At 46.7% G+C, this 26,136-nt stretch overlaps 1 protein-coding gene across 1 annotated transcript in view; it reads right to left on the minus strand.

Annotated features, from left to right (window-relative positions):
* LOC138248881 (proton channel OTOP1-like) overlaps positions 1-26,136 on the minus strand; it is a 317,938-nt gene that overhangs the window by 137,134 nt on the left and 154,668 nt on the right. The window contains exon 3 of the mRNA XM_069202863.1: positions 19,500-19,636. Within this exon, the coding sequence (XP_069058964.1) occupies positions 19,500-19,636 (137 nt within the window). The remainder of the gene's footprint in view (positions 1-19,499; positions 19,637-26,136) is intronic.

Raw genomic sequence — 26,136 nt, forward strand, 5'->3', positions numbered from 1 at the left:
TCTCACTGATGATGCAGGATGTTGACACCAAGCCGCTGCCTGCACTGTGACCTCTGGGCACCACACGTTGCATTTTCCGCTTCGCACTGCAGCCCCGATGCCATCCACGCCAGCGCTTCTGACTTCATCATCAGCCCAGAGTTTGATCTCCAACGTGCGTGACTTCAAGGGTCTGACAACCCCGCACTGACCTCCGGAACCGATGCCTGCGATGCCAGCAGTGCCATACCCCGGATCTCATTGCGAGGATCACAATGCCCTACATTTCCAAGTTACTGTTTGTGGGTTTTTCTGACAACGTATCTGGCCTGTGACGCCACGGCCGGCCTGAACTGTTGGATTTGTTGTTCATGACACCATGATTGCCCCAGATGGAGTGATCAACTTCAAGGGACTGAATTTTTAAGTTAATTTTGTCAAATTTTTCTTGTTTTGGTCTTGTTTTACCAAGATAAATTCTGGATATTTTTAAAAAAACTGGTGTGGTGTCCTTTTGTAATGTTTTCACTGTATCACTGTGTGTTATGTACAAATGCTTTACACATTCCTTCTGAGGTAAGTCTTACTGCTCGTGCCAAGCTACCAAGGGGGTGAACAGGGGTTTTCTGAGATGGGTATCTCCCTTATCCTGTCTAGAGTGAGGGTCCCTACTTGGACAGGGTGCGAACCGACTGCCAACTAGAGACCCCATTTCTAATACTGTCAAATTGATTATTGTTGCCGCATTTGGGATTTCCTTTTGCCACTCTTATCAAAGATCGACACAAAGTTAATGTATAGAAGTATATTTAAGGGTGGCGTACCAAGGAACAGCCTACACTTAATGAATAACAATGATCCCAGTCTTCTTGTGCTGCTGTGACTATAAACATTTGTTGATGCAGAAAATTACAATACCCTCATTGTGTGTATTAATGTGTTGGTATTTGTAGAGATTGAGCCTGGCCTAAGAGCAACAAAGCACTGAACACAACAAGCATGTCCCAGGCCAGGAAACATACAATTAATCGGGGAATGTAAAAGATTGACTGTTGGACGGGGTAGTGCTCGTTGAAAAGTTGTGTCTCCCGTTTTCTTCCAAATTGAAGGTACTCATCTAATGTTGATAAAGATGCTGTTCCAGATCCTGGGAGCACGAGCGAAGATGTCTTTTCTTGTCTTCTGTTTTTTTTCCTTCTTGTTATGGTGTCCACCAGACATGGCTAGTATGGTTGCCAGGTAAACAAGGATCTTGTTATTTAGGACTTCATAAGTGATACAAGTTGTCCTGAATATCATCAGGGCTTCAGGGCTAGGCGGGGGAGAGTGTAGGTCTTTATCATGGGGATGATAAGGTTAAACTTCTTTGGGCCCTTGATGAGCTCTGCTAATGCTGGAGCCATCATATACAAGTAGACTATTGATACCAAGTTGACATTTAAATTTTCATTAGTCAATGACATTCTCTAATTCATGCCTGCCTCACACTTATACTGTAATGGATGTTTCATTCTTACTAAAGTTCAAGCTCACCTAAACAGAATGAGTTCTCTTAACTACGAAAAAATAACACACTCTGTACCTTGAAATATACAAAACCTCTTGGGTTCACATTCAGAGCAACTCCACCTTCAAAAACCATCTGAAAAAGGAAACCCAGATGTATAGGTGCTATACTTTAAAAAGTAAAATTTTACACATTGAAATCAAATATCAGGACTGTGAGAGGACGGTTCTGACTATTGGGTCCGCCCTGATTTTTCACTTTTTAATCACCTGTTTTTTTACCTTTTACTGTGAGGGAGCCTCATAGTTGGGGAGTCACCCACAGTGAAATCATGGTAAAATGGACTGCGCTTGTTTACCGCTGGTGTCGCCTTGCTAAGGAAAGGCTGCCAAGGCACAGCAAGAGTAGGAGGACCCGAGATAGTTACATGTCATCACATGTGAGGGCTGCGCGGGGAGGATTCCTAGCGTGCGCAGCCCAAGAACTACGTTTAGGTAGCGTGGCGCAGAAGGGACTATGCAGAATGTCTTTGACCAGAAGTTTCACTTGGCTCCACCAGCCTGCCCCGAGCCCCTGATACAATTTGACTGCCGTCTGGACAGCAGTTCGAGGCCCTCCTCCACCCGCAGGCACCCGCCTGCGCCTCATTCCTGGTGCCCGGCTTTTCCTGCTGCCCTCGCGTGAGTAATTCCTTTTGTATTTGCCATAATCTGTTTCTGTGTTTTATATTGCCGTTAGTTTTTGCCATTAGTTTTTGTCGTTTTCTGCTGTGTTTACCATAATCCGCTTCTGTGTTTTATATTGCCGTTAGTTTTTGCTGTGTTTCCCTTCCCCGATTAATTCCCTCTGTGTTTGCCTTAATTTGTTTCTGTGATTTTTGCTGTTAGTTTTTGCCTTTAGTTTTTGCCGTTAGTTGTTTGTGCTGTGTTGTTCAGCGTGTCTCTGCCCCCCTGCCCCCCGTTTTAGCTCTTGTTTGTTCTCCTGGTTCTCACCGCCTGTTTTCTCTGCACCGGCTCTGGCCGGTCTCTGTTCCCCTGCCGCTGCCTCCCCTGCGGCCCCACCCCCCGCGCACACCCATTGGCCCTCACTCCCTCCTCCCAGCTGCTCCACCCTCCCACCCCACGCCCTGTGTAAACTCCCTGACCGTCTTTGGCCAGGAGTTTCACTTGGCTCCACCAGCCCACCCTGTGCCCCTGATACTATTTGACTGCCGTATGGACAGCAGTTCAAGACCCTCCTCCACCCGCAGGCACCCGCCTGCGCCTCATCCCTGGTGCCTAGTGGTAGGCTTTTCCTGCTGCCCTCACGTGAGTAATTCCTTTTGTGTTTGCCATAATCTGCTTCTGTGTTATATATTGCCATTAGTTTTTGCCGTGTTTCCCTTCCCCAATTAATTCCCTCCATGTTTGCCTTAATCAGTTTCTGTGATTTGTGCATTCGTTTTTGCCTTTAGTTTTTGCCGTTAGTTGTTTGTGCCGTGTTGATCAGCGCGTCTCTGCCCCCCCTGTTTTAGCTCTCATTTGTTCTCCTGGTTCTCACTGCCCATTTTCTCTGCACGGGCTCCGGCCCGTCTCTGTTCCCCTGCCGCTGCTTCCCGTGCGGCCCGCCCCCCACGCACACCCATTGGCCCTCCCTCCCTCCTTCCAGCTGCTCCACCCTCCCACCCCACCCTCTTAATGGCGGCAACTGTGCCCCCCGCGCACACCCATTGGCCCTCCCTCCCCCCTTCCAGCTGCTCCACTCTCCCACCCCACCCTCTTAATGGCGGCCGCTGTGCGGCCGCACCGCTGGCACGCCAGAGGCGCACCGGAGGCAAGCCCGTCTGCTCCCGTTGGCACCTGGACCGCGCCCAGCGCCAGTCTACCTGGTCCCCCTAACTCAGACCACCCAGACAACACTACTGTACAACCACACCCTCAACCCAGGACCACGCCCCGCCTGCCCCTAAGCCAACCCTACACACACACAGGGACCCTTCACCTGCTATGCCTGCCGATTCTCCTGCTCCACCTTTAACACCAGAAGCACCCACACGCCCCACACCAACACTTCCCACAACAAACACCACAATTTCAACACACCAGACTCCCACACAGCCCCCGCCCATCCCAACAGACCCCACCCCAACAAGCCCCACAACCCGAACACACTCCACGACAACACCACCACAACCCACAGCAACACCAAAAACCCCCACACCAACACCATCGCACACCACAACAACAACAGTCCCCACAACCACCTCAACTGTATACTCCTAAACACCCGCTCCTTACATACACAAGCATGCTGTAGGACTCTGGGACCTCATCACATCACACTCACCTGACATCGTCTTCCTCACGGAAACCTGGACGAACCACTCATCTGAGCCAGACATAGCCACAGCCACCCCTGATGGATACAAACTCCATTGCGGCGACCGCTTAAACAAACCAGGAGGTGGCATCGCCATTCTGCACAAAGACCACCAACACACACAACACCCTAGACAGCGCAGAACACATGCACTTCCTAATTCACATAAACAACAACACCACCCTCAGAGGAACACTAATATACAGACCACCAGGGCCTCGCCCCCCCTTCTGTGACGCCATCGCTGACACCATCAGCCCTCACGCCCTCACCTCCACAGACTACATCCTCCTCTGTGATTTTAACTTTCACCTGGAGAACCCGCATGACCACAATTCCTCATCCCTTCTAGATAACCTCACGAACCTCGGACTCAAACAACTGTTCACAGCACCTACCCACTCAGCAGGACACACACTAGACGCAATCTTCACCTCGAGCAACCACATAACCTACACTCACACCACCGAACTCCATTGGACTGACCACCACTGCGTCCACTTCTCCTTCTCCAAACCTCCCACACACCACCACCAACACACCACACCCTGCCACATGTGGGACATGATCCCCACAGAACACCTGAACTCCCAACTTGCACAGAACCCCCCCCACACCAACGACCCCAACATTGCTGCTCACAACCTTGCCCAATGGATCACAACCTGCACAGACTCACTTGCCCCCCTCAGAAGAAACATCACCACCCGCAACATCAAGAACGCCCCCTGGTATACCACTGAACTCCAAGCGTAAATGCTGCAAAGCAGAGAAAGCTTGGCGACAGGAACCCTCAACCACCAACTTCTCCACCCTCAAAACCTCCATTCGCAATCATCACTAACTCATACGCACCACCAAAAGAGCATACTACAAGGAACGCATAGACAGCAACTCTTACAACAGCAAGGAACTCTTTACCATCATCAAAGAGCTCTCCAAACCCAAAGCCAGCAACATGGACCCCACACACACACAACTCCTCTGCGACTCCCTCTCAAACCAGTTCCACCGCAAAATCTTAGACATACACAACAGTTTCAAACCACACGCACCCGCCACTCAGACCTCTGACTCGACCAACATAGACCCTCCACACACACACCCCAACCTTCTAATCACCTGGGCCCCTACCACCGATAAAGAAACTGAAAAAACTATGAATTCCATCCACTCAGGCTTCCCCTCTGACACCTGCCCCCATCGCATTTTCAACAAAGCCAGCCCAACCATCGCCCCCAAGCTTTGAGACATAATCAACAGCTCTTTCAACACCACCACCTTCCCAGACCCCTGGAAGCATGCAGAAGTCACCGCCCTCCTGAAAAAGCCCAAAGCTGACCCTGGCGACCTCACCAACTACCGCCCTATCTCTCTCCTCCCCTTCCCCGCCAAAGTGACTGAGAAACTAGTGAACACCCACCTGTCCCACTTCCTTGAGGAAACCAACACACTCTACCCCTCCCAGTCTGGGTTCCGCAAGAACCACAGCAATGAGACCGCCCTCATCGCATGTACTATCGACATCAGAACTAGAGTCAACAAGGGTGAGACCATCGCACTCATCCTCCTGGACCTCTCCGCTGCCTTTGACACTGTCTGCCATCATACACTCCGCACACGTCTCCACAACGCAGGGATTCTACACAAATCCCTAGACTGGCTCACCTCTTTCCTCACCGAAAGAACCCAAAACGTCTGCCTCCCTCCCTTCCACTCCACAGCCACCAAAATCATCTGCGGAGTCCCCCAAGGGTCCTCCCTCAGCCCTACCCATTTCAACATTTACATGACCCTGCTCGCCAACATCCTCCGACCACACGGCATCACCACCATATCCTACGCAGACGACACCCAGCTCATCATCTCCTTCACCCGTAACCCTCCCACTACCAAAACCAACCTGCACGCTGTACTCCTTGACACCGCCACATGGATGACAGCAAACCACCTCAAGCTCAACTCCAACAAACCATATGGGATGACTCCTGGTGGCCCACCGCACCTACCCCCGCAAACCACGCACGCAACCTCAGCATCATCCTGGGCCCCTCCCTCTCCATGACCTAGCAAATCAACGCCGTCACCTCCTCCTGTTTCAACACACTCCGCATGCTGCGTAAAACCTTCAAATGGATTCCCATAGAGACCAGAAAGACCGTCACGCACGCACTCATCAGCAGCAGGCTGGAGTATGGGAACGCCCTCTACGCCGGCACCACACTCAAACGCAAACTCCAGAGAATCCAGAATGCAGCCGCTCGCCTCCTCCTGGACCTCCCTCGCCATGAACACATATCGTCACAACTCAGATCCCTTCACTGGCTTCCAATCGACAAGAGGATCCCCTTCAAAATTCTCATCCACACACACAAATCCCTCCACAACACCTGACCAACTGACCTCAATGAGAGAGTGAACTTCCACACTCCCACTCGCCACCTCCGCTCCCCGGACCTCGCACTCGCCACAGTCCCCTGCATCCAACGTGCCACCACCGGAGGCAGATCCTTCTCCTACCTCGCCCACAAGGCCTGGAACTCTCTCCCCACCAACCTCCGCAAGACCCAGGACCTCCTGCTCATCAGAAAAAACCTCAAGACGTGGCTGTTCGAATAGTAACCCCCCTCGCCCCCAGCGCCTTGAGACCCTCACTGTTGAGTAGTGCGCTCTATAAATTTTTTGGATTGATTGATTGATTGAGTGACCTGCGGTAGGCCTCATGAGATGGGAGTATAAGTGAGGGACAATCAGTGTTCTTACTTTCTTTTCACTGTAGGGACACTATGTTACATGTCAACGTCAGTGTGCTTACTGTCTTTTCACTGTTAAGACACCCCATTCAATATCAATGGGATAGGATGGCCTAGAGCGCAACTCCAGTGCCCTAGAGTTCACAGAGACCAGAGTCACACCAACGTACTCCGTAACCTGTATGAAAAGAATAATGCAGGAGGTTACAAAGGCATTGTTGCACAATTGATGGCTCATCTAAGAATGCCATCTTTCTCTGACTCAGATCAGGATTAGGGTGAATTACTGCTCTGTCAAGATGCCTAAGCAGGGCCTTCCATCAATCAGCCAGCTGTCAGCCCATGCCAGAAAATGGGTGGAGAAGGCCTGTAAGGAATGCCAGGGAGGCTAGGCTGAGTCTTTCAAAGCAGATGGGGCACTAGCTCCTGGACAACGCCATTTTGAGTTATCCCAGAAGACTGTACCAGAAGGAGGGGACAGGGGCAAGGAACTGATGTGGCACCTCTGGATTGGCCAGTGGTGCATGCCTTCTGGACACTTCCGGCCCCACTTAAGAGGTCTTGCACAGGAGAGGGCTCTCTGTCTTGGCTAAGCTTCACTACAGGACACTGAGACTGAAGACGGGCTTCATGGACAATTGGAAAGAAGAACCCACTGACTGCCCTCTGGGGCAGGGAATCTGTCCTTGAATGACTTCAGACTCAGCGAGGCACATGCCAGAGCCAAGTAAGCAAGCCCCCTTTACCCTGCCTGAGGACCAGTTGGGGGAAAGACTGGACTGGCGCAACGAGACTGCGCTGCCCAGAAGACCAGGGAGGCAACTAGATGAAAGACTGGCTTGGGGAGTCAGTGGGACTAGCTCCCTACAATTTGCGGATCTTCTAGGCCAGGAGGCCTAAAGAAAGTGCTCCTGGTGGAAAGGGCTTGCCACCAGGAGCTAAACAACACAAAGATCATCAAAATCGGCCCTTGGGGGCCCAAGATATCACGAGGGGAAGGTCTGCGACCGTTTACCTATAGCTGAGCAAGCAGCGAAGCGCAGTGGACTCTGCCACTGCTCTGGTCGATGCCCCCTGGGTGAGCCAGTTCCCAGAGCTGCCCCCAAAGAAATAAAGCCAGGGGCGTTGTTGCGTCCCCTTTGAAGATGAGCATAGGGGCCCTGGACCCCATCCCAGGTCCCCAAGAAAAGCAAACGCGGGGAGCGCCATCTCAGTCCCCGTGGATATGGGCAGGGCCGCGAGCCCAAAGTAAAGACCAGAACACCACTGCACCACCGTGAAGGTTGTGGAAGGTGCTCCCGTGAACATGCAGGAGGTGGGCCCCGGAGTGGCCTGCCAAGAAGAGAAGCCAGGGGGTGCCATCACACTCTTGTAAAGGTGCAGGAGGGGGCCCTGGATCCCATCCTAAGGTCCCACATGGAAAGTGAAGTCGGGTGCTGCCACGCCCCCTTGAAGCTGCCCAGAGTGGCCCCAGACCCCATCTGGGTGCCCCATGAACAGGAGGACGGCGGAGAGCATCGTTGCGCTCCCCACGAAGGTGAGAAAGGCCCCGGACCCCATCCCAGGGCCTCAACCATGCCAAGAAGGAGTGGGGAGTGCTGCTGCACTTACCCGAGGCAGCTGCCCACCCGCAGCTGCTCGTGTCTGCCTACAGGAGCGGACAGATACCAATCGAAGAGCCGGCTCCCACAGCAGCACGGTGCTGGCCATGCAGGGAGCCAAGGGGAGTGGCTGGGGGTGGGCTCCCCGAACTTCTCCCCAGTGGCACTCACCTCGGGGGTATCTGGGTGGGATCGAACACCCTCAACAACAGGAGCAGCCGAGGCTGGGCTCCCTGCACTGTCCACTAATGATGCTGCATTACAGGGGTGTCCGTGTGAGATCGGACACCCCCAACCACGAGGGCAGCTGGGGGTGGCCTCCTCACACTGCCCTCCAACAAGGCAGCATGCCGGGGGTTCCCAGGTGGGACCGGAGATCCCCCTAACAACGGAAAACATGACACAAGGACACTGTACGAAACACAGTGAAACCAAAGTGAAGCGGCTCTCCCTGGCACAGTGGGAGAGCTTCCCATCAACTATGCAAAGCGGCCCACAATGCCTTGCGAGGCACCACATTCCAGGTACTCAGCTTGTGGTGGCCCCAGGAAGATGGGACCACCGCCAACAAAGTGCCCATGGACAGGGGGAGCTGCAGGAACAGAGCTGCTTCCCCCCAATGCAGAGTTGATGTCCCCACCCTAGGTTGGGTGGTACAAAAGAATTATAACCCCTCAAGGGTTAAAAGTACTGTGGTTCACAAGCTGGATGGAACTGTTGTTCTTTGCTTGTGGAACTTTGTCATCTAGTGGCAAAAGGCTGTAATAGAAAGTAGTTTTATATTCCCAATGAAAACAATAGCAGGTTATGCTAAAGGTAATCTGGGAAAGTGTGGTACTGGTAGAGAAATCCATAGTATGGCATGAGAAGGTATGGTCTGAGAAGAGTCATATGACAAGGCATTCTCTAGGGGTGCAGGATGGTGTTATGAGTAACCTGATGGTAATCCTGAAAGTGGAAAGTATTCCACCATGCCCAAATAGGTTCTTATTCACGCTTATTTGAGTAATGAAACTGGCAGCCACCTCTTAACCAAGGAGATGTACTTTATTGCAAGATTCAGGGGCTCTCACTCCAAATTACCTATATTATATTGCATTGGAATGTTTTGTCATGTGGGATGTTGGATTATATGTCCCCCCAGGTGAGACCAGAATGATTCCGCAATGTCATCCAAAAGTAATTCCATCAGCTTGTGTATACTTGTAAATTGTTGCATAGTATTGATCAGTATGTTTGTGTAATAGTTGTACTTTATCAAAAGCAAAAGCACAGACTGGACAATGAAAGTGGGTGTTATTTTTGGGAGCTTGTGAATTGGGATTACTAGCCCACACCACCTCCCGTGAGTAAGCCATGGACTGCTCTGCAACACTATCTACTGAGAGTCAAGCGCTACAATGAGGTGTTTGATTTCCAGTGGTGGTCGATTGCGTACCCATTACTTGTGCTTTCCACACATCTAATGACCCACCTTCCAAAAAGGGCCAACCCCGAGAACTTGATTTCTCACGTATAGAGAGTGGCAAAGCCTGCCTAACTGTCACCTCTAACAACACTTTAGCACAAGTTAAGCAAATCTTACAGCCACACAGTTTCAAAAATAGCCAGTGAAATCTGATCACATCTTGTCCTTCTACATTGGCTTATTGCAAGTAAGTAGCATCTTCAGATTTTAATGGTCACCAGCAAATATAAGATGGTCAAGTCTCTGGCATATTTGATGGACTTCTTCAGAAGTACACATAACAAAATATGCCACCGCATTTAAAGGCCTGGCTTCGACAACACAAGAATAAACAAACTTAGAGGCAATCTTTCACAATGTGTGCCCTTATATTGTGTTTTTTTAAGATGCATTTTTGCAATTTTACATTGTACACATGCATACTTTTTGTTTTTCACCCAGAGTCTTGAATTACACAAGTAAGTATTTGTTTAACATTAACAGCTCTTTTTTATTTTTGAACTTCAACTAAAACCTCCTGCCAGAGAACTGTGTAAGGGGTCATACCATCTATGCTTCACTATTACACTAGAGTCCGTGATGGCCAATGAATGCCAGGTTAGCTGGGGCCCTTCGGTTGGGGTTCATCAGTCCTTTATGGGGAGCACTTGTCTCGGGGACACTGTAGTATCCCAGTTAACGCATGCCATAAGTCCATATCTCCCGGTAGCTTAGGGTCAGTTTTCATTAGCTCCATCTTAAAACCCTCTGCGGTGTTCCATTCAGCCACATCTTTCAGTGATTTAGTCACTAACAATTTTCTAGGGCAGTCGGGATCAGCGCTTACTAGCAGGGTCTTACAAGGACAGAAAATAGGCTCAGGCACTAAAATAAAAGCCCCCCTATTTGCGAATCAGATAAGTGAAAAAGTGGCCCAGGTTTGCAAATAGGGCAGTTTCGAACTTGTAAAGACATGCTGTATGCATGTCAATTCATCAAAATGCCTGAGGTAGCGGAAGTGATGTCACACACCATTTGAGCTTTACATAGCACACACTCATATGCTTACACACATACACACACACACACACACACTCACATAAACACACTCTCACCCCCAAACATGCATACAATATACTTTTTAAAACATTTTTAGCTACCTTAGGCGAACTGTATTGCATTTTTGTGCACAAATAGTGAACAAAGTAACAATTGACAGAAAACCAGTAAAGTGAAGCCTCAACAAACTAAGACGAGCTGCACCTGAGTTCCAGGCACTGATTATGTCACCTCTGAAGCCAGAGGGCGCAAATGCAGTGCCAGGGGTCCCAAGGGGTAAGCCAGGGGTCACAGCTGTGACTCCCGGCGACCCCTAAATGAAGTCCCTGGTGGATGTTTTGCAAAATGTGTGAGACTGCGTGCATTTGTGCTTGCTACAGGCAATGTTTACGGTAATAGCAAGGAAAACCGAAACAACCGGCCCAAGAGACCATAAAGCAGGCCACAGACCTAAAAAAAAAAGCGCCCCTCGGGCATTGTCGGATTGGCCTATTGGCCAGTCCTACACTGATTACTAGATGCTTTACTAATTGTTGGATTATGTTGTTCCTCAAACCACATTGTTTGAGAGCATGTTCTAAGTGTCATGTTCATTTCAATTGAGAAAGAAGCCTGAATTCCCCCTCTACAAAGAATATCTTCTTCTACCGCCTAGACACCAATCAATGTCATCTCCAAATCATTCCTCTGCCCCCAGCTTCTCTGCACTGCCCCGCTCATATAATAATTCACTGTTCCCATAGCTAAGTTTGAATACCCAATACAATATGATAAAATAGTGGTCGTATGTGAAAGAAAGAGCATCTCATAACAGGCCAAGTGCATTGCATCAAACTATTATAGAGCTGTTCTTAAAATGCCACTAAACTCAAGCCGAAAAGTTGAAATAAAATTAAAAGAATTGTTTGCTTTCGCCAATTCCTCTATTTCCAGTGGCAAGTCATTGTGTGGTACATGTTCACAGGTTCCTTGTAACAAAGTATAGGATTACAGGGATCTCAGGTTTCTATAACTAAACCTCCCTCATTGGCAATGGAAATTAACAAAGAAATAGAATGCGCTCTTTAGAATCCTCTATAATAGGAAACAACAATTCATGATGACGACAGAGAGAGTGTTTCTTCATAGTGAAACGGAACACCTATATTCAGAATAGGATATTTTCAGCGAGAGGCCTGGTTGGCAGGAAAAAAAAACAAATACATTTGAAGAGTGAAATTGCTTCCACATAAAAATGAGGAGTTATAGATTCATATTCTCATTTTTATAGACTGGGTGATTACTATTCATGTTATTAGACAACTAAAGCCGTTAGGCAGGCCTACATCAGGCATTATTCTTCCCATAGCCTTTCTGTGCTATATCAAACTTTCTGCTTCTGGGAAGTTGCCAGTTCCTGGTGCAAAGCACTACATGTAAAACGTTCCCAATATATTAGATGGCATCTTTCAATATGAACCTTCTGCAATTCAGATTCTTGTGTTACTAGTTCTACTGACAAGCACCATCAGGCAGTAGGGCTTTCCCCTTTAGTGTTTTACATAAATTCATTTTGCAAAAAACTATAAGCAAAACATTTCCAAACATCTGTAATCGAATTCCAGTGTTTTTAAACGGTTAATGACACAGTTAGCCTGTAGGGAACCTCCTCTTTACTATAAAACAGATTGTTAGCTACTTGGCATCAAGTCAATTCACCAAAATGCCAGGTGTAGCGGGAGTGACATCACACACCCTTTGAACTTCAGTTCCACTCACACTCAGATTTACCCTTACACACACATTCACACAAACACATACTCTCTCGTGTAAACAAACACTAACCCGCAAACACGCACACAACATACATTTAAAAGCAGTGTTTTTTCCACTTACTTCAGCTTCCTGGGAAGGTATATTCCAGCTAATATACATTAATAGTAAATAATTAAATATTATTGACTATTAGTGTGATACAAAAATAAGAGAAAACTGTGGTATGTACTAGGGACAAGTTGCCTATGTGTTCCTGGCACTGATTGTGCCACCTCTGAGGCCAGGGGTCGCAAAATCAGTGACAGTGCAGAGGCGACCCCTACATGACGTCCAAGCTACTTGTATTGCTAATTCAGGATGGTGTAAAGAAGGGCAATGCCGAAAGAAAATAAAACAGCTTATTTCACTAAGAAGATAATGAAGTGACAGGAATGTAAATAAAAAAGAAAGCCGCACAACACGATTCTGGGAAAATTTACAGAATTACACATAATAGGCCATTCCGTGAAACCTTGTCAGGTGCTGGTTTTCACTCTCAAAGGAGTGTAGTGAGGAAATCTACTGCACATAATCACTTAATTCACAAGCTCATGTGGTTAAATGGTGATTGTAAATATATGTTAGACATGAAAATAAAGTTCTGTATTCAGATGGGACACAAAAATGCATTCCAAAGATATTATACTGTGCTCACTTTACTTCGTTCTCAAATATATTCTATGTGCAAAGCCCCAGGTCGATGTAGGAATAAGTAGGGACAACAACAACCTGCATTGTACTCAAGATATGCAAAGACATACTGTGGCATAAAGCAGCAGCTAGGAGGAGAGAACAGATTCAGAATAAGTACCCACAGGAGAAACATGTACATGCATACTTGTTGAATGTGACATCTTTGGCATGGTTTTCCCCCAACATTTTTGTCTTCAATCTTCCTGTTTTTGCTGACTTCATTTTTGCTGGCCCTAGGAATGTGCATTTTACCACTGGTAACTAGTGCTAATGTGCTTGTGCTCTCTCCTTTAAACATGGTAAAATTGGCTAACACCCAAATGGCCTATTTAATAATTGCCCCTAGTAAACCCCTAGTAAAATGGTACTACATGTACCCAGTGCCTGTAAATAAATACTACTAGTGGGCCTGCAGCACTAATTGTGCTACCCACCTAGGTAGCCTGTAAGCATGTATTAGGCCTACCTTTACATCCTGTGTGTTCAGTTTTAAACCACCAGGGGAGGCTGAGCCACAGAGTCATTACCTTGGAACCCACAGGAGATGACATTGCTGCCCTGTGAAACCTCCCTCAATTGATCAATTGGCAGAAGGAAGGAGAACCCACCTGGGAAGACTTCTGCAGAGAGCAGAAGGAGTGTGCTACTCTGGAGAGCCACTGTGGCAGGCCAAGGCCCAGGCAGCTGGTGACACCTGAGGTGATCACCTGATTTACTGGAAGAATGGTCCCCTCTGCAGCGAATCCAAGGTTCCTGAGCCTGGTGCAACTTGTGTGTTGGTGCTCCCCCAGTGCTACAGTTCCTTCATACTGGAGCTGGCTCATGATGTTCCCCTGGCATGTCACCTGGGGCAAGACAAGATCTTTTTCAGTCTTGTCGCCACTTTTATTGGCTTCGGATGAAAGTGACCTCAGATGCATTCTGTAGGTGATGTCTCAACTGCCAGGCCTGTGGGAAGTCAGCAAGGAAGCACAAGGCCCCCTTGGCCCCCTTCCGGTCATTGGCACCCCCTTTGAAAGGGTGGGCATTCTGGACTTCAAGACACCCATAGGCAACAGGTTCCACCTGGCCTTGGTGGATAATGCCACCCAGCACCCAGGGGCTATTCCTCTGAGGACAGTAACTATGACATCAGTGGCCAGGGCACTTATAGGGATCTTTACCCGAGTGGGGTTCTCCAAGAGGGTATTATCTGACCAAGGTACCAACTTCCTGTCAGCATGCATGCATGAAGTCCATGTGGGACGAGTATGGAGTAACATGAAAGTTCTCTACACACCCTCACATCCCTACACCAATAGGCTTGTTAAAAGGTTCCACAAGACCCTCGCAGACTTGATCATGTGCCTAGTAGAGATCCTGCAGGGAAAGGTTGGTCCCTTTGAAATTCTATACTGTCTCCCTGTCAGAGCGCTTACCAGTATGTGAGCAAGCTCCCAGCAAAACCCATCAGGTTGTTGTCAGCTGTATTCTTGTCCTCCGCTCTCAGATGAAGCGCTTATGGAAGAAGGTCAAAGAGAATCTGGAGGCCAGCCAGGAGGTTATGAAGCTATGGTATGACCTAAAGACCACTCTGGTTGAGCTTCAGCAAAACTGGAAATGTGCGGTGATAGAGTATATAGAACCCATGTTTCTTCTAGACCAATAGTCTGGGCTCTATGAGGTGAAGGAGTGCAAGGGAGATGTCAGTCTCCTGGTGGACCTCAAAGCCCCTATGAACCTGTTAATGGTCCTGCATGTCAATTGCCTCAAGCCCCACATTGAGAGGCCAACGTTTACCATGCTCCTGGTCACAGACGATAAAGTGCGGAGAAGAGTGAAGGTCTTTCTGAACTCCTTTCTTTCAAGTAGCAGGAAGCATCACTGGAGGGTGTCAACCTCACTTTTGTTTTGATCCTAGGGCAACAGAGGGGCTCTTGACAAGTGCTAGGCACGCTGTCTTTCGCTTGACATTAACCCTGAGGGCTCACTGCAAGGTGTACCCATGATATCGACCCTTGCAAAAGCATGCATGTGAAGAGTAAGAGCTACAGGCTATTTGACAATGTAAGGACCAGCATAATGGAGGAAGTCTCCAAAATGCTGGAGCTAAGGGTAATTGAGCCCTCACTCAGCACTTGGTGCAGACGAGTAGTGCCAGTCCTCAAGGCTGCCCCTCCAGCACTCCGGTTCTGTGTGGATTATCAGGGCCTCAATTCAGTCACTGGGACTGACACTCATCCCATCCCCTGAGCTGATGAGCACAGTCATTTGAGGGCTGCCAATTCCTCCCCATGTTTGACCAGATGTCTTAGTAATGGCAGACCACCTTAAATAAGGACACCAAAGAGATGTATGCATTCTCTACCCCCAAAAGCCACTTAAATTTTGGCTGATGCCCTCCAGGTTGAAGAACAACCTGCCACCTTCCAGAGCTTGGTCAACAAGGTTCTGGCTGGACTGGAAAATTTAAGTTCTGCTTACCTAGATGACATTTCAGTCTTGAGCCCTGACTGGGAGAACCACATGTGTCACCTACGGGAATGGCTTCAGGCTCTTAGAAAACAGGCATGACTATCGAGGCCAGTATTTGCCAGATAGGGCAGGGTTCTATGGTTCATTTGGGTCACCAAGTTGGGGGGGGGTTGACTACAGCTCCTCCAAGGCCAAGATTCAAACCATTCTGGCCTGGGAATCACCAGGCCCTAGATGGAGGTGAGGGTTTTTCTGGGCCTCAGTGGGTAGAGCTGACTTTGTAGAAGCAACACATACAAGTGATCTGGATGGAGGTGTGCCAGAATGGTTTTGACACCCTGAAGAAGGCTACATGCACAACACCCATGCTCAAGGCCCCTGATTTCTCCCAAGAATTAATTGTGCAGATCGATGCCTCACAGCATGGTATTGAGGCTGTGCTTCTACTGCTAAATGAAGAGGGCCTAGATTAATCGGTACCCTTAATCAGTATGAAGTTGCTTCCCAGGGACCAGAGACAGAGTACAATAGAAACGGAAACGTTTGCAGTGATCTGGGTACTGAAAAAGTTGAGACCATCCTTGCTTGGGGCTCACTTGCAGGCTTAGATAGACCACAGAAGACTCAGGTGGTTGATGCAAACGAGGGGTAAGAATCCCAGACTGATGAGGTGCTCCATCTCCCTAAGGGGAATGGACTTTACAGTGGAGCATCACCCTGGAACTGTCCACGCCATTAATGATGGCCTCTCCAGGTTACTCCACCCTACTGAAAAGAACTCGCATGAGGTTGGGAAGTTCTCTCCACTTTCAGCTGGGGTGCACATGTTGGACCTGAATTCTTTGGCATGGTTTGTCCCCAGCTGTTTGCCAACAACCCTCCTGTTTTTGCTGATTTTTTTTTTTTTTTTTGCTGGCCATAGGACTCCACACACTTTACCTCTGACACCCAGTGCTAAAGTGCTTGTGCTCTGTCCTTTACATGGTAAAATTAGCTTACACCCAATTGGTCTATTTAATTTACTTTCACGCCCCTAGTAAAGTGGGACTAAATGTACCCAGGGACTGTAAATTAAATACTACTAGTGGGGCTGAAGTGACCCACCTAAGTAGCCCTTTAACCATGTCTCAGGCCTGCCATTGCAGGCGGTGTGAGCATTTGTCAATTTGGTTTGGCAAAATAAACCATTTACCAGACCTAAACCATCCTTTTTAATACATTTGTCACCCTGGTTTCATCCTTAAACAGCCAATAGGGCAGATTGCAATGTATTTAAAAGGTTGGACATGTACTATAAGTTATACATGTCCTGGTATGAAAAACATCTAACTTATTTTTTTCACTATTGTGAGGCCTACCACTCTCATATGATAACATTGGGTTTTCTTATTTCATTTACTAAAAGGTAACCTTCAATTGGAAGCAGATAGGAATGCTGAGTACGACATCCAAAGAATTATGATTTAAAATCAGATTTAACAGTAAAGTCAGATTTTAGGCCGCAATTCTTAAAATGCTACTTTTAGAAAGTTGGAATTTTCTTGTTCTAAACATTTGGTTCCTGCAGCCTGTATTCTTGGTCACATGACTAGGTACAGCTGGCAGGTGGACTTTGTGCATTGCTCCCAGATAGTGAGAAACAGGGGGAATAGATGTTGACACGATAACCATCACTGAATTGATGAAGGGGAAAACCTGCCACCTACCACACATGCACATCAAAAAGCCCCTACCTGAGCACAATCACAAAGGGGTTTATGCTATTCTTGTCAAAGACAAGGCAGGGCACATAAGAGAAGGAGTGTGCGCATGTGTTAGTGTGTGTGTATGTGTAACCATGCATGCGTGAGTGAAAGTATGCTTAAATGTCATGTGATGTCACCTCTTCTACCTCTGGCCTTTTGGTGAATTGATGTTCATGACAGAACCTGCATCTTGAACCTAGGACCACCAGAGTGATTCCATGAGGTAGTTGGATGGCCTCCTGAACAGAGCCTCTGGGACAGGAAATAATCCAATCCCGTTGACCCCACACCTGGACTCTGGCTTCTGTCAGTTTTGCCTCTTACGTGGTGCCACCCCATCCCTGGGTCTTTGGTAGTGGGTCTGAAGCTGATCTGCTCACCCAGCTGTGGTTTCTTGGGCAGAAACAATGGCGCGTGATGCATCGCCTTGCACCAGAACCTCCGCAGAAACACACATCCACAGTGCAGGACCTCGGACCTGCAGCTGCATGACTCATCTTCAACCCAGGGCCTCGCATCACAGCCCCTCAGCTCCTCAGAACTGCCACTGCATGACACATTCTCAATGCAGTACCTCAAATTGCTGTCCCACTGCTACTTGGAAACACTACTGCGTGACTTATCCTTAACAGGGGACCTCACATCACAGTCCCGCAGCTCCTCAGAACCACCACTTCACAATACATCCTCAACACAAGGCCCTGAAACTCTCTTCAACCGGTACTTAAGGTGCTTTGTTCAGCAGGCCTAACTTGGTCCACAGTCCATCATGGTCAGCCTGAACCTGTGACTTTGTCCCGGTCCAGTCTGACCAGATAATCTCAGTTAGCGCTTGGCGCTTCTAAGCACTGTTTTCACTCAAATCTTTGAAACTGCATATCTCCGGGTCTACTAATTGGAGTTTTGGTGTGAGATTTTTCTTGCGTAGTGTTTTTACTTTATTAGGGTTTGAAGTACTGCATAAATACACATTGCCTCTAAGTTACACCTGGTTGCTTTTGTGCCAATCAACCACAAGTTAAGCACAGGTTAATTTGGGGTTTGCCGGTGTTTCACCCTAACAAAAATTGCGGTTGCTGGTTAAGTGGTTTTTTATTTCCTCTACCAGCAAACCAGTTTCCAAAAGTATTTAATGATCATGATAGCTGAGTTGTTGTTCAGCACTAAAAAAAAATTGTTCTACTATGTGTTTTCTCATATACTAAGAAGTTACTGCACTTTGTGCCCCATACTTCTAAGGCAGCATATAAATACGACAGACAACTAGCACACTTCTAGATAACGTCCTCTTCTTTATCATTTAGTTACTATATTCCAAATTTAGGCCATGACAAAGTTTAATTATAATAACGAAATTCCGAATTTTGTGGTATGTGAAATTCCACACAATGTCACACTATGTGATTTCACATAACTTTTTTACCCGAACTTGCATCTCTCATAAAATAGAGTGAGATACCACCAAGGGACTTATTCATGCAGAAAATGTCTCACTGAGAGACATTTTCTGATTTTCTCATCGCATCAGTCTCCTACCGGTATCTCACAAGACCTTTTACGTGAGGTGCGTGGTCAGGCATGCGAGATGGCAGCAAAACACATTTCCCTGAAAAAAGTTTAATTTTGTCAAATTATTATGCAATTCTGCGACATTTTGAAAGAAAAATATGATGCAATGTTGCACATCCCCTAATCAACATCAGCTGTTAGTTCAAAACAATCTTGAAAGCAGATAAAATTATGGGCTTGATAAACATGATACCAACTGGGAATGCAAGAATAACAATGTTATATAGGATCAAGTGCAGCCTGTTGACCAAGTTAGGAGTTAACTGGTAACTTCATAAGTCATTGATTGTAGGAAAGCTGTGGATGTTGTTATTTGTGGATGACCCCTTCTATTGAGTGGTGTCTTCCATGTCCCATCTCCAAGGATAAGCAATCATGTAATCACTAATTACATGTCTTTATAAAAGTCGATTTGTTCAACACTATTAAATAGTTTGACACAACTTTCAAACCATACCAGCTGGAGGACGTAAATTCACTTAAGCTTCAAGGAACATGTCATTTAAGAAGGTTACGGTTGAAACCACAACCAAACATTACCTGGATCAGGGTATGGACAGCGTGTGTGACTGGAAACACTCCTTCGGGCACAGATAAACATTCCGAATAACCCAAGTAGTATCCAAGTTTCAAAGCATCCAGGATTACAGAAATCCCTGCAAACAATGCTATGCCACCTAGGAAAAATGAAATGTACATATTTAGGGTGAAGCCATAGGAAACACCTTGCCTGTCTCTATTTAAAAAAAGGTGGGTCCCACTTAAATCTCGAAGACTACTCGTGTTGACATTATCAGTTGAATTTACTTCATGTTTGTTTCTTGAAGAAATATCAGAATTTTCCTCAAAAATATGCGAATCTCTTTTTTGGACAACAGTGCAGTTGTATTACTGCCAAACTCAAAGACAGATTTACAAAGTTGTCACGCAATGCAGTGCACCAACCAAAGTTTCTGTGAAGTGTTGTGTGAGTTGGAGAGAGCAGGACAGTGCCATATCTACCATGAAATAGCACTCCTGCTGTCTTCTCTAGCACTGCTGCACCAGCAGGCTGCCTAGTGCCATAGTGCAAAGCTGTCTGTCTGAGTCTAGCAAAGGAGTCTGTATGATGACCACCATATGTCGTGTACTGAAGGATGCCCTACCAATACAAAATACTATACCAAGATAAAATTAAAACTTTTCCCACATTGGATGTGTACTGTAGAGTGCAGAACACTTGCATTCTGCAGCTCACATAGAAAGAGCAAAAGGCCATTAATGATTGTCTATGTGCAGGAAGGTGTCCCTTCCTGCACATAAACAATCATTCCCTGCAACACAGGGAGCCTGCATTTGCGCTAGGCAGCTAAATTTAACACCACCCTAGGGGCTAGGGGAGCCACAGGGGTGCACCGTATTTTTGTAAATACGGTGCATCCCTGCATTTCCTAAGTGATGCAGGGCAGCACCACTTTCTTGTAAATATGCCCCATGACTTTTTCTCAAATGTTATGCCTGTCTCAAGGAGGGTGTAATTTTTTAATGGAATTCCCAATCTCTTTCTATCAAAGTTTGTAGATAGAGATTTGTGTCAAAATCCGTGGGTGAGTGCATAAGAATAATGATTTACCACCAATGGTACCTCCTTGACATAAAGTAGCTCGTAATGCTACTGTGTTTTAGTTTAGGGATTTACACTAGAAGTCAGCCCCAATACAACATGTTTCACTAGGTTTGATTCAACTTTGTGATGCAAACGAGGCACAAAGTGTTAGTAATTCCACCCCATAAATGTAACACAATGATTGAGGTGTCATAATATTGTATCGCTGCTCAAAAGAACCATTTTTAGCAACCTTGAAATAATAAAAGATTAAGTGAAAAAACAATAAGGGCCAAATTTAAGAAGGCATAGCGCCACGTTAGCGTAAAATGCTAATGTGGCGCTAGGTTTGTAAAATCGGAGCACCATATCCCCAAAGTGGCGCAATACATGCATTGCACTACTTGGTGACCCTTTGCTCCTGCATTATGCAGGCGCCATGCATAATGTATGCAAAGGGGGTGTTCTGGCGCAAGGAGGACTGCAAAACTGGCGCAATTAAATCTACAAGATTTTATTATGTCACTTTTTTATGTAATTTTTAACGCCTGCTGAAAGCAGGCATTAAAAGGGTGCACCCTTTGTAATCAATGGGCCTCCTTGCACTTTGCTTCACTAGTGTCAACATTTTAGACGCTATTGTTCCTAATACCGCCATGGTGTGCCGTATCATATATACGGCACACACATGGTGGCATTAGAGGGCTGCAGGGGGGCACAATAAAAGTGAGGCTTTATTGGATGCAGTGCCACTTTTCTGAAATTCGGCCCTAAGGGCCATATGTACGAACACTTTTTCCCATAGACACAGAATGGGTAAAAACCTTTGCTACATCTGGCCCCAAGTCTCTAAACCTATTTCTTTCAAATTGCATGTAGTGTTTTCATGTCAATTCATAGCACAACGTGTCATATCAGAAGGATTGCTACTTATGAAATCCAAGTAATAACATGATCTCTGTGACAAAAGCAATAACTCACTGAGGTTCCAATATAAAATATGAATCTGATATCTGCTTTTCACGTTGTGCTCTGCAGCAGGAACAGTTACCCTCTATGCTACTATGTCATGAGTCAAAACTGTGACTATACAAATCACAGATATTACCCTTAAGTACATTACCTGCCAGATTTAATATGCCTTTTGAATTTCCCCTGAAAAAATGCAGGGCACTGGAAGATCTCAGCAGACCACTCATCTCAGTTCAGCCTGACACACCATGTCGCCCAGTACAATAGCACGGGTCACATCACCCTAAAGCCAGCACTAATAGTAATAATAATACCCTGCATTTAAGGCTTGTTACAGCAGTCTACAAAATATTGTAAATGACAGATATAACGTTTGCACTGTGTACCGATCTCAGATAAGTGGAAGTCTCAGTGGTTTTATGTCGAGATGGTGTACCATTTGTAGTAAGTAGGAGAACAAAAACAATGAGTGAAATTATTTTCTATCTTCAGTTTGAAGAAACTCAAAAATTGTGTGTCTTGAGATGTTGAGAATGCAATGTTTGAATTTAAGAGTGTAGGGCTTAACACAATTATTGATTTGACCTCTGGTTTTGCTTGCCGCTCGCCCACCAGATCACACAGCTCCTTTCACTGATTCCGCGATTAGCATCAGTGATCCAGTCACCACTGCCGTCAGTTCGCTCCTCCTGCCTCGAGTCTGATTCCTGCTGGTAGCTAACTTTGAATTGTCTTTTGCCTGGCCATATTTTGCCACTGTATTTGGCATTATTGTATTGTTACTTGTATTTCTGATTTTTATATGTAGTTACTTTTCTGTGCCTTATTAGTCGCTTGTCCCGCTGATTGCACTGCATGTTTTCCTACCATCTCTCTCCCGCCTACTGCTCTTTCCGCTTCCCACCCTCCTTCTGCCCTGACAGCCTCTCCCACTTCAAAGGGCTACTTATAGAAGCCGCTGTGCAGCCGCAAGAAGGGGGAAAGCCAGCAGCATCCCGAAGGCACACCAAAGGCAAGTCTGTCTGCATTTGTCCATGCCTGGACTCCACCTACCACCAGAACCCCTGGCTTCCCCACCATCTGACCATGGACACCGGTCAGCAGCTGTTTCACAGCCACCCCGCGATCAACGAAAGGACCCTACATCTGCTGCCACTGCCACTTCACATGCCACACTGGACCCCTTGCCTGCACCGGACCTCACACCACCCCAGTGTCGATGACTACGAATGATACATCACCACTCCAATGCGTCCTGCTCAATGTCTGCTCTCTAGGCAAACACGCCATGGAAATCTGGAATACCATCACCACCTACCCAGATGTTGCGTTCATCACCAAAACCTGTCTCAACCCCTCCTTGAACCCCAACATCGCCACCACCACCCTACATGGATACAATATAATACACCACGACTGCGCAGATAAACATGGAGGGCATAGCCATCATCTTCAAGGAAACCATCCGATGAACCGTCACCAACGACAACCCCATGCCGCTTATGGAACAACTCAACTTCTGACTACAAACTGACACTAATACTTGCCATCAATTCCCTCAACTACGCCCTGATCTGGGACCTCAACTTCCAAGTTGATGACCCCAACCACACCAACTCTCCCCCCCTCCTGGAAAACCTCAGCAACATCGGCCTCACCCAACTACTCACCGAAACCACACACAAAGCCACACACACACTTGATGCCATATTCACCTCCAATGACAGAATCAAATTCACCCACATCCCCGAACCCACCTGGACTGACCATACTATTGTTCAGTTTACCATCTCCAATTACCAGCACCCCAATGGCAAGCACCACAGCACCCCCCCACACACCAGGGGCAAGGTGAACGAGATGGTATGGACTTAAGCCCTCAGAACCTCACAAACCAAAACTTCTGCAGACCTTGTCGAGGCCGTCCAGAACATCTCCAACCGGATCAACAAATGCCTAGATGAAGTCACCCCAATGAAAACAACAAAAATGAACAAAGGCTCCAAACAAGTCAGTTGGTACACTCCAGAGCTTAGAATCACCAAGCAGAACTGCTACCACCTCGAGAAGCGATGGCGCACTACCAAGGACCCTGCGGACAGAGCTGGTCACAAAGCAGTCCTTAGCAATTACCACCTATGCATAAAAGAAGTCAAGCAAACAGCCATCAATGTCTGCATCAACACTGCGGCCAACCACACGAAGGAACTCCTCAAAACTGTCCAGGAATTTTTCAACCCGACAGCCAAGGAGAACGCCATCCACCCCTCCCAAGAACTCTGCAGCACCCTCTCAGAGTACTTCCACAGCAAGATTGCAACCACCTACAAAACGTTTGACCCCCAAATCCACCACCCTCAGCATCGAGAACTTTAACCAACCAACGAACACCACCGGAACATTAACCACTTGGTCTCCTCTCGCCACCCAAACCACCACAGCCATCATATCATCCATCCACGCTGGAACACCCAATGACCCATACCACCTCTTCCACCTGAAAGCCAACCCAGTATGCTTGGAATGAACAAGCATCCTCAGCATCTCCATCTCCAAAGCAACTTTCCCAGATGGATGGGAACACGCAGACGTCAGACCCCTCCTCAAGAAACCTTCTGCCAACCACAGTGGCCTCAAACACTTCTGACTGATTCCTCCTGCTCACTGAACACCCCCACAACGAAAAAAACAACTTCTGCAGCACCATGACCAACATAGCAAACTGGATGAGAGACAGCTACCTCAAACTCAACTCAGACAAAACAGAAGTTCTGGTCTTCGGGAACAACACCTCCACATGGGACCAGAGCTGGTGGCCGGCAAAACTCGGAGCTACACCCACACCACAGACCATGCATGCAACCGCAGCACCATCCTTGACAGCCATCTCACCATGAAATGACAAGTCAGTGCAGTCGCCTCCTCCTGCTTCCAGATCCTCCACATGCTCCAGAGACTCTTCAAAATGATTACCATCAATACCAGAAAGACCATCACGCAGGTGCTCTCTATGCCGGAATCTCCACCCAGCTCCCTAACAGACTCCAGACCATACAGAACACTGCAGCCAGATTCATCCTGGACCTCCACAAACAGACATGCATCCCCCCTCATTTCAAAAACTTCCACTGGCTCCCCATCAAGAAGAGATGCCAGTTCAAGATCCTCACACATGCATACAGAGCCCTATGTGGCCAAGGACCATCACACATAAACCATTGACTGAACGCATCCATCGCAGCTAAGGTCGCTCCTTCCCTTTCATCTCCGCCAAGACCTGGAATGACCTGCCCCTCCACCTCTGAACAGCCCCCTACCTAGGAGACTTCAGAAAGAAACTTAGGACCTGCCTTTTCAGCTGAGACACTGCACCCTCACCACCCACAGACCCTTAGGGGTGGTAGTATTGCACTACACTAATACTGATAGATAGATTGATTGATTCCATATGTAAATGTATCCATGGGTGTGACTTCAGAGATGATCGTGAGATCAATACGCTGTTTAAAAAAAATAAAAAAAAATGAATGAAGCTGTTTTTTAAAGCACACATCGAGGAGTGTCACAGAAATAAAACAATAACACCACAAAACAATCATGAGGATCAAACAAGTCTTTGAACTGTACAAGGACATTTATAACGGAAGATATGATTAACTGAATATAACGTTCATATTTTTGTTCAACGTGGTATGAGTGTGCTGTTTTCAATATACGATGTATATTTAGCTTTTTTCTCGTTATTTACCTTGGAAATACTTTCATAGAATAATAGCTATTGCCAGGCTATTACTTAATTATATCGGCAGTCCACTGTTATTGCAATACCTTTTTTTCTTCTTTTTACCTGAGTCTTATCTTACCTTTATTTCTTTGTAATCAAACTATACAGAGTCCCTTTAATTATATGGTTGATACTTCTTGCTTTTTAACAGTTTTTTATTGATGATAGTCTGTATACAAGAGGATATATGTTATCAAGACAGGGTTACTGTAAATACCTATGGCTGGCGTGGTTTAATGAAATGTTATTTAGGTAAACTTGTGAGATAAAAAATGCGGATTCAGGAATCTCGGTTCAACTTGAGGGCATGATAATTAAATAAACATGGGTGGCTCATGTTTTCATTATACTATGCCATACATCTACTAGGATCGAAGATCTCACCCAGAACACTGAAAGTATACCTGTTTTAATAGATGTCGCCATTATTAATATATTCCTGTATGTATGTCACAAAGGTATGGTTCAAATAATTTTGAGGTCGCAATTGGGGATGATATCTTTACTCTCATAAAAAAATGTCTTTTGTGATGATCTGATTGTTGGAGACGATTGAAATTAAAATGTGCATCCTTTTTTAGAGAGGAGATCCACAGTTACCATTTTGCTGAGGAAGCAGTTCTTTCTGACCAAGGATTACGCTGGGTTAGACTCCATCATATTAATCTCTGCTACTTTATAAAGGATACAGCACACATACTGCCACAAGCCATGCCTCCATTTCTTCCTTCACTGCCCAAGAACCTCTAGCCCTTTTTAGAGGCCTAGGCCACTAGAGGCAAGGAATTTTAAATGTTTCTTTGCAGGGCGAACCAGGCATGTCAGATATAAGATTA

This window comes from Pleurodeles waltl, chromosome 1_2, assembly GCF_031143425.1.
Source record: "Pleurodeles waltl isolate 20211129_DDA chromosome 1_2, aPleWal1.hap1.20221129, whole genome shotgun sequence".
Taxonomy (NCBI): domain Eukaryota; kingdom Metazoa; phylum Chordata; class Amphibia; order Caudata; family Salamandridae; genus Pleurodeles; species Pleurodeles waltl.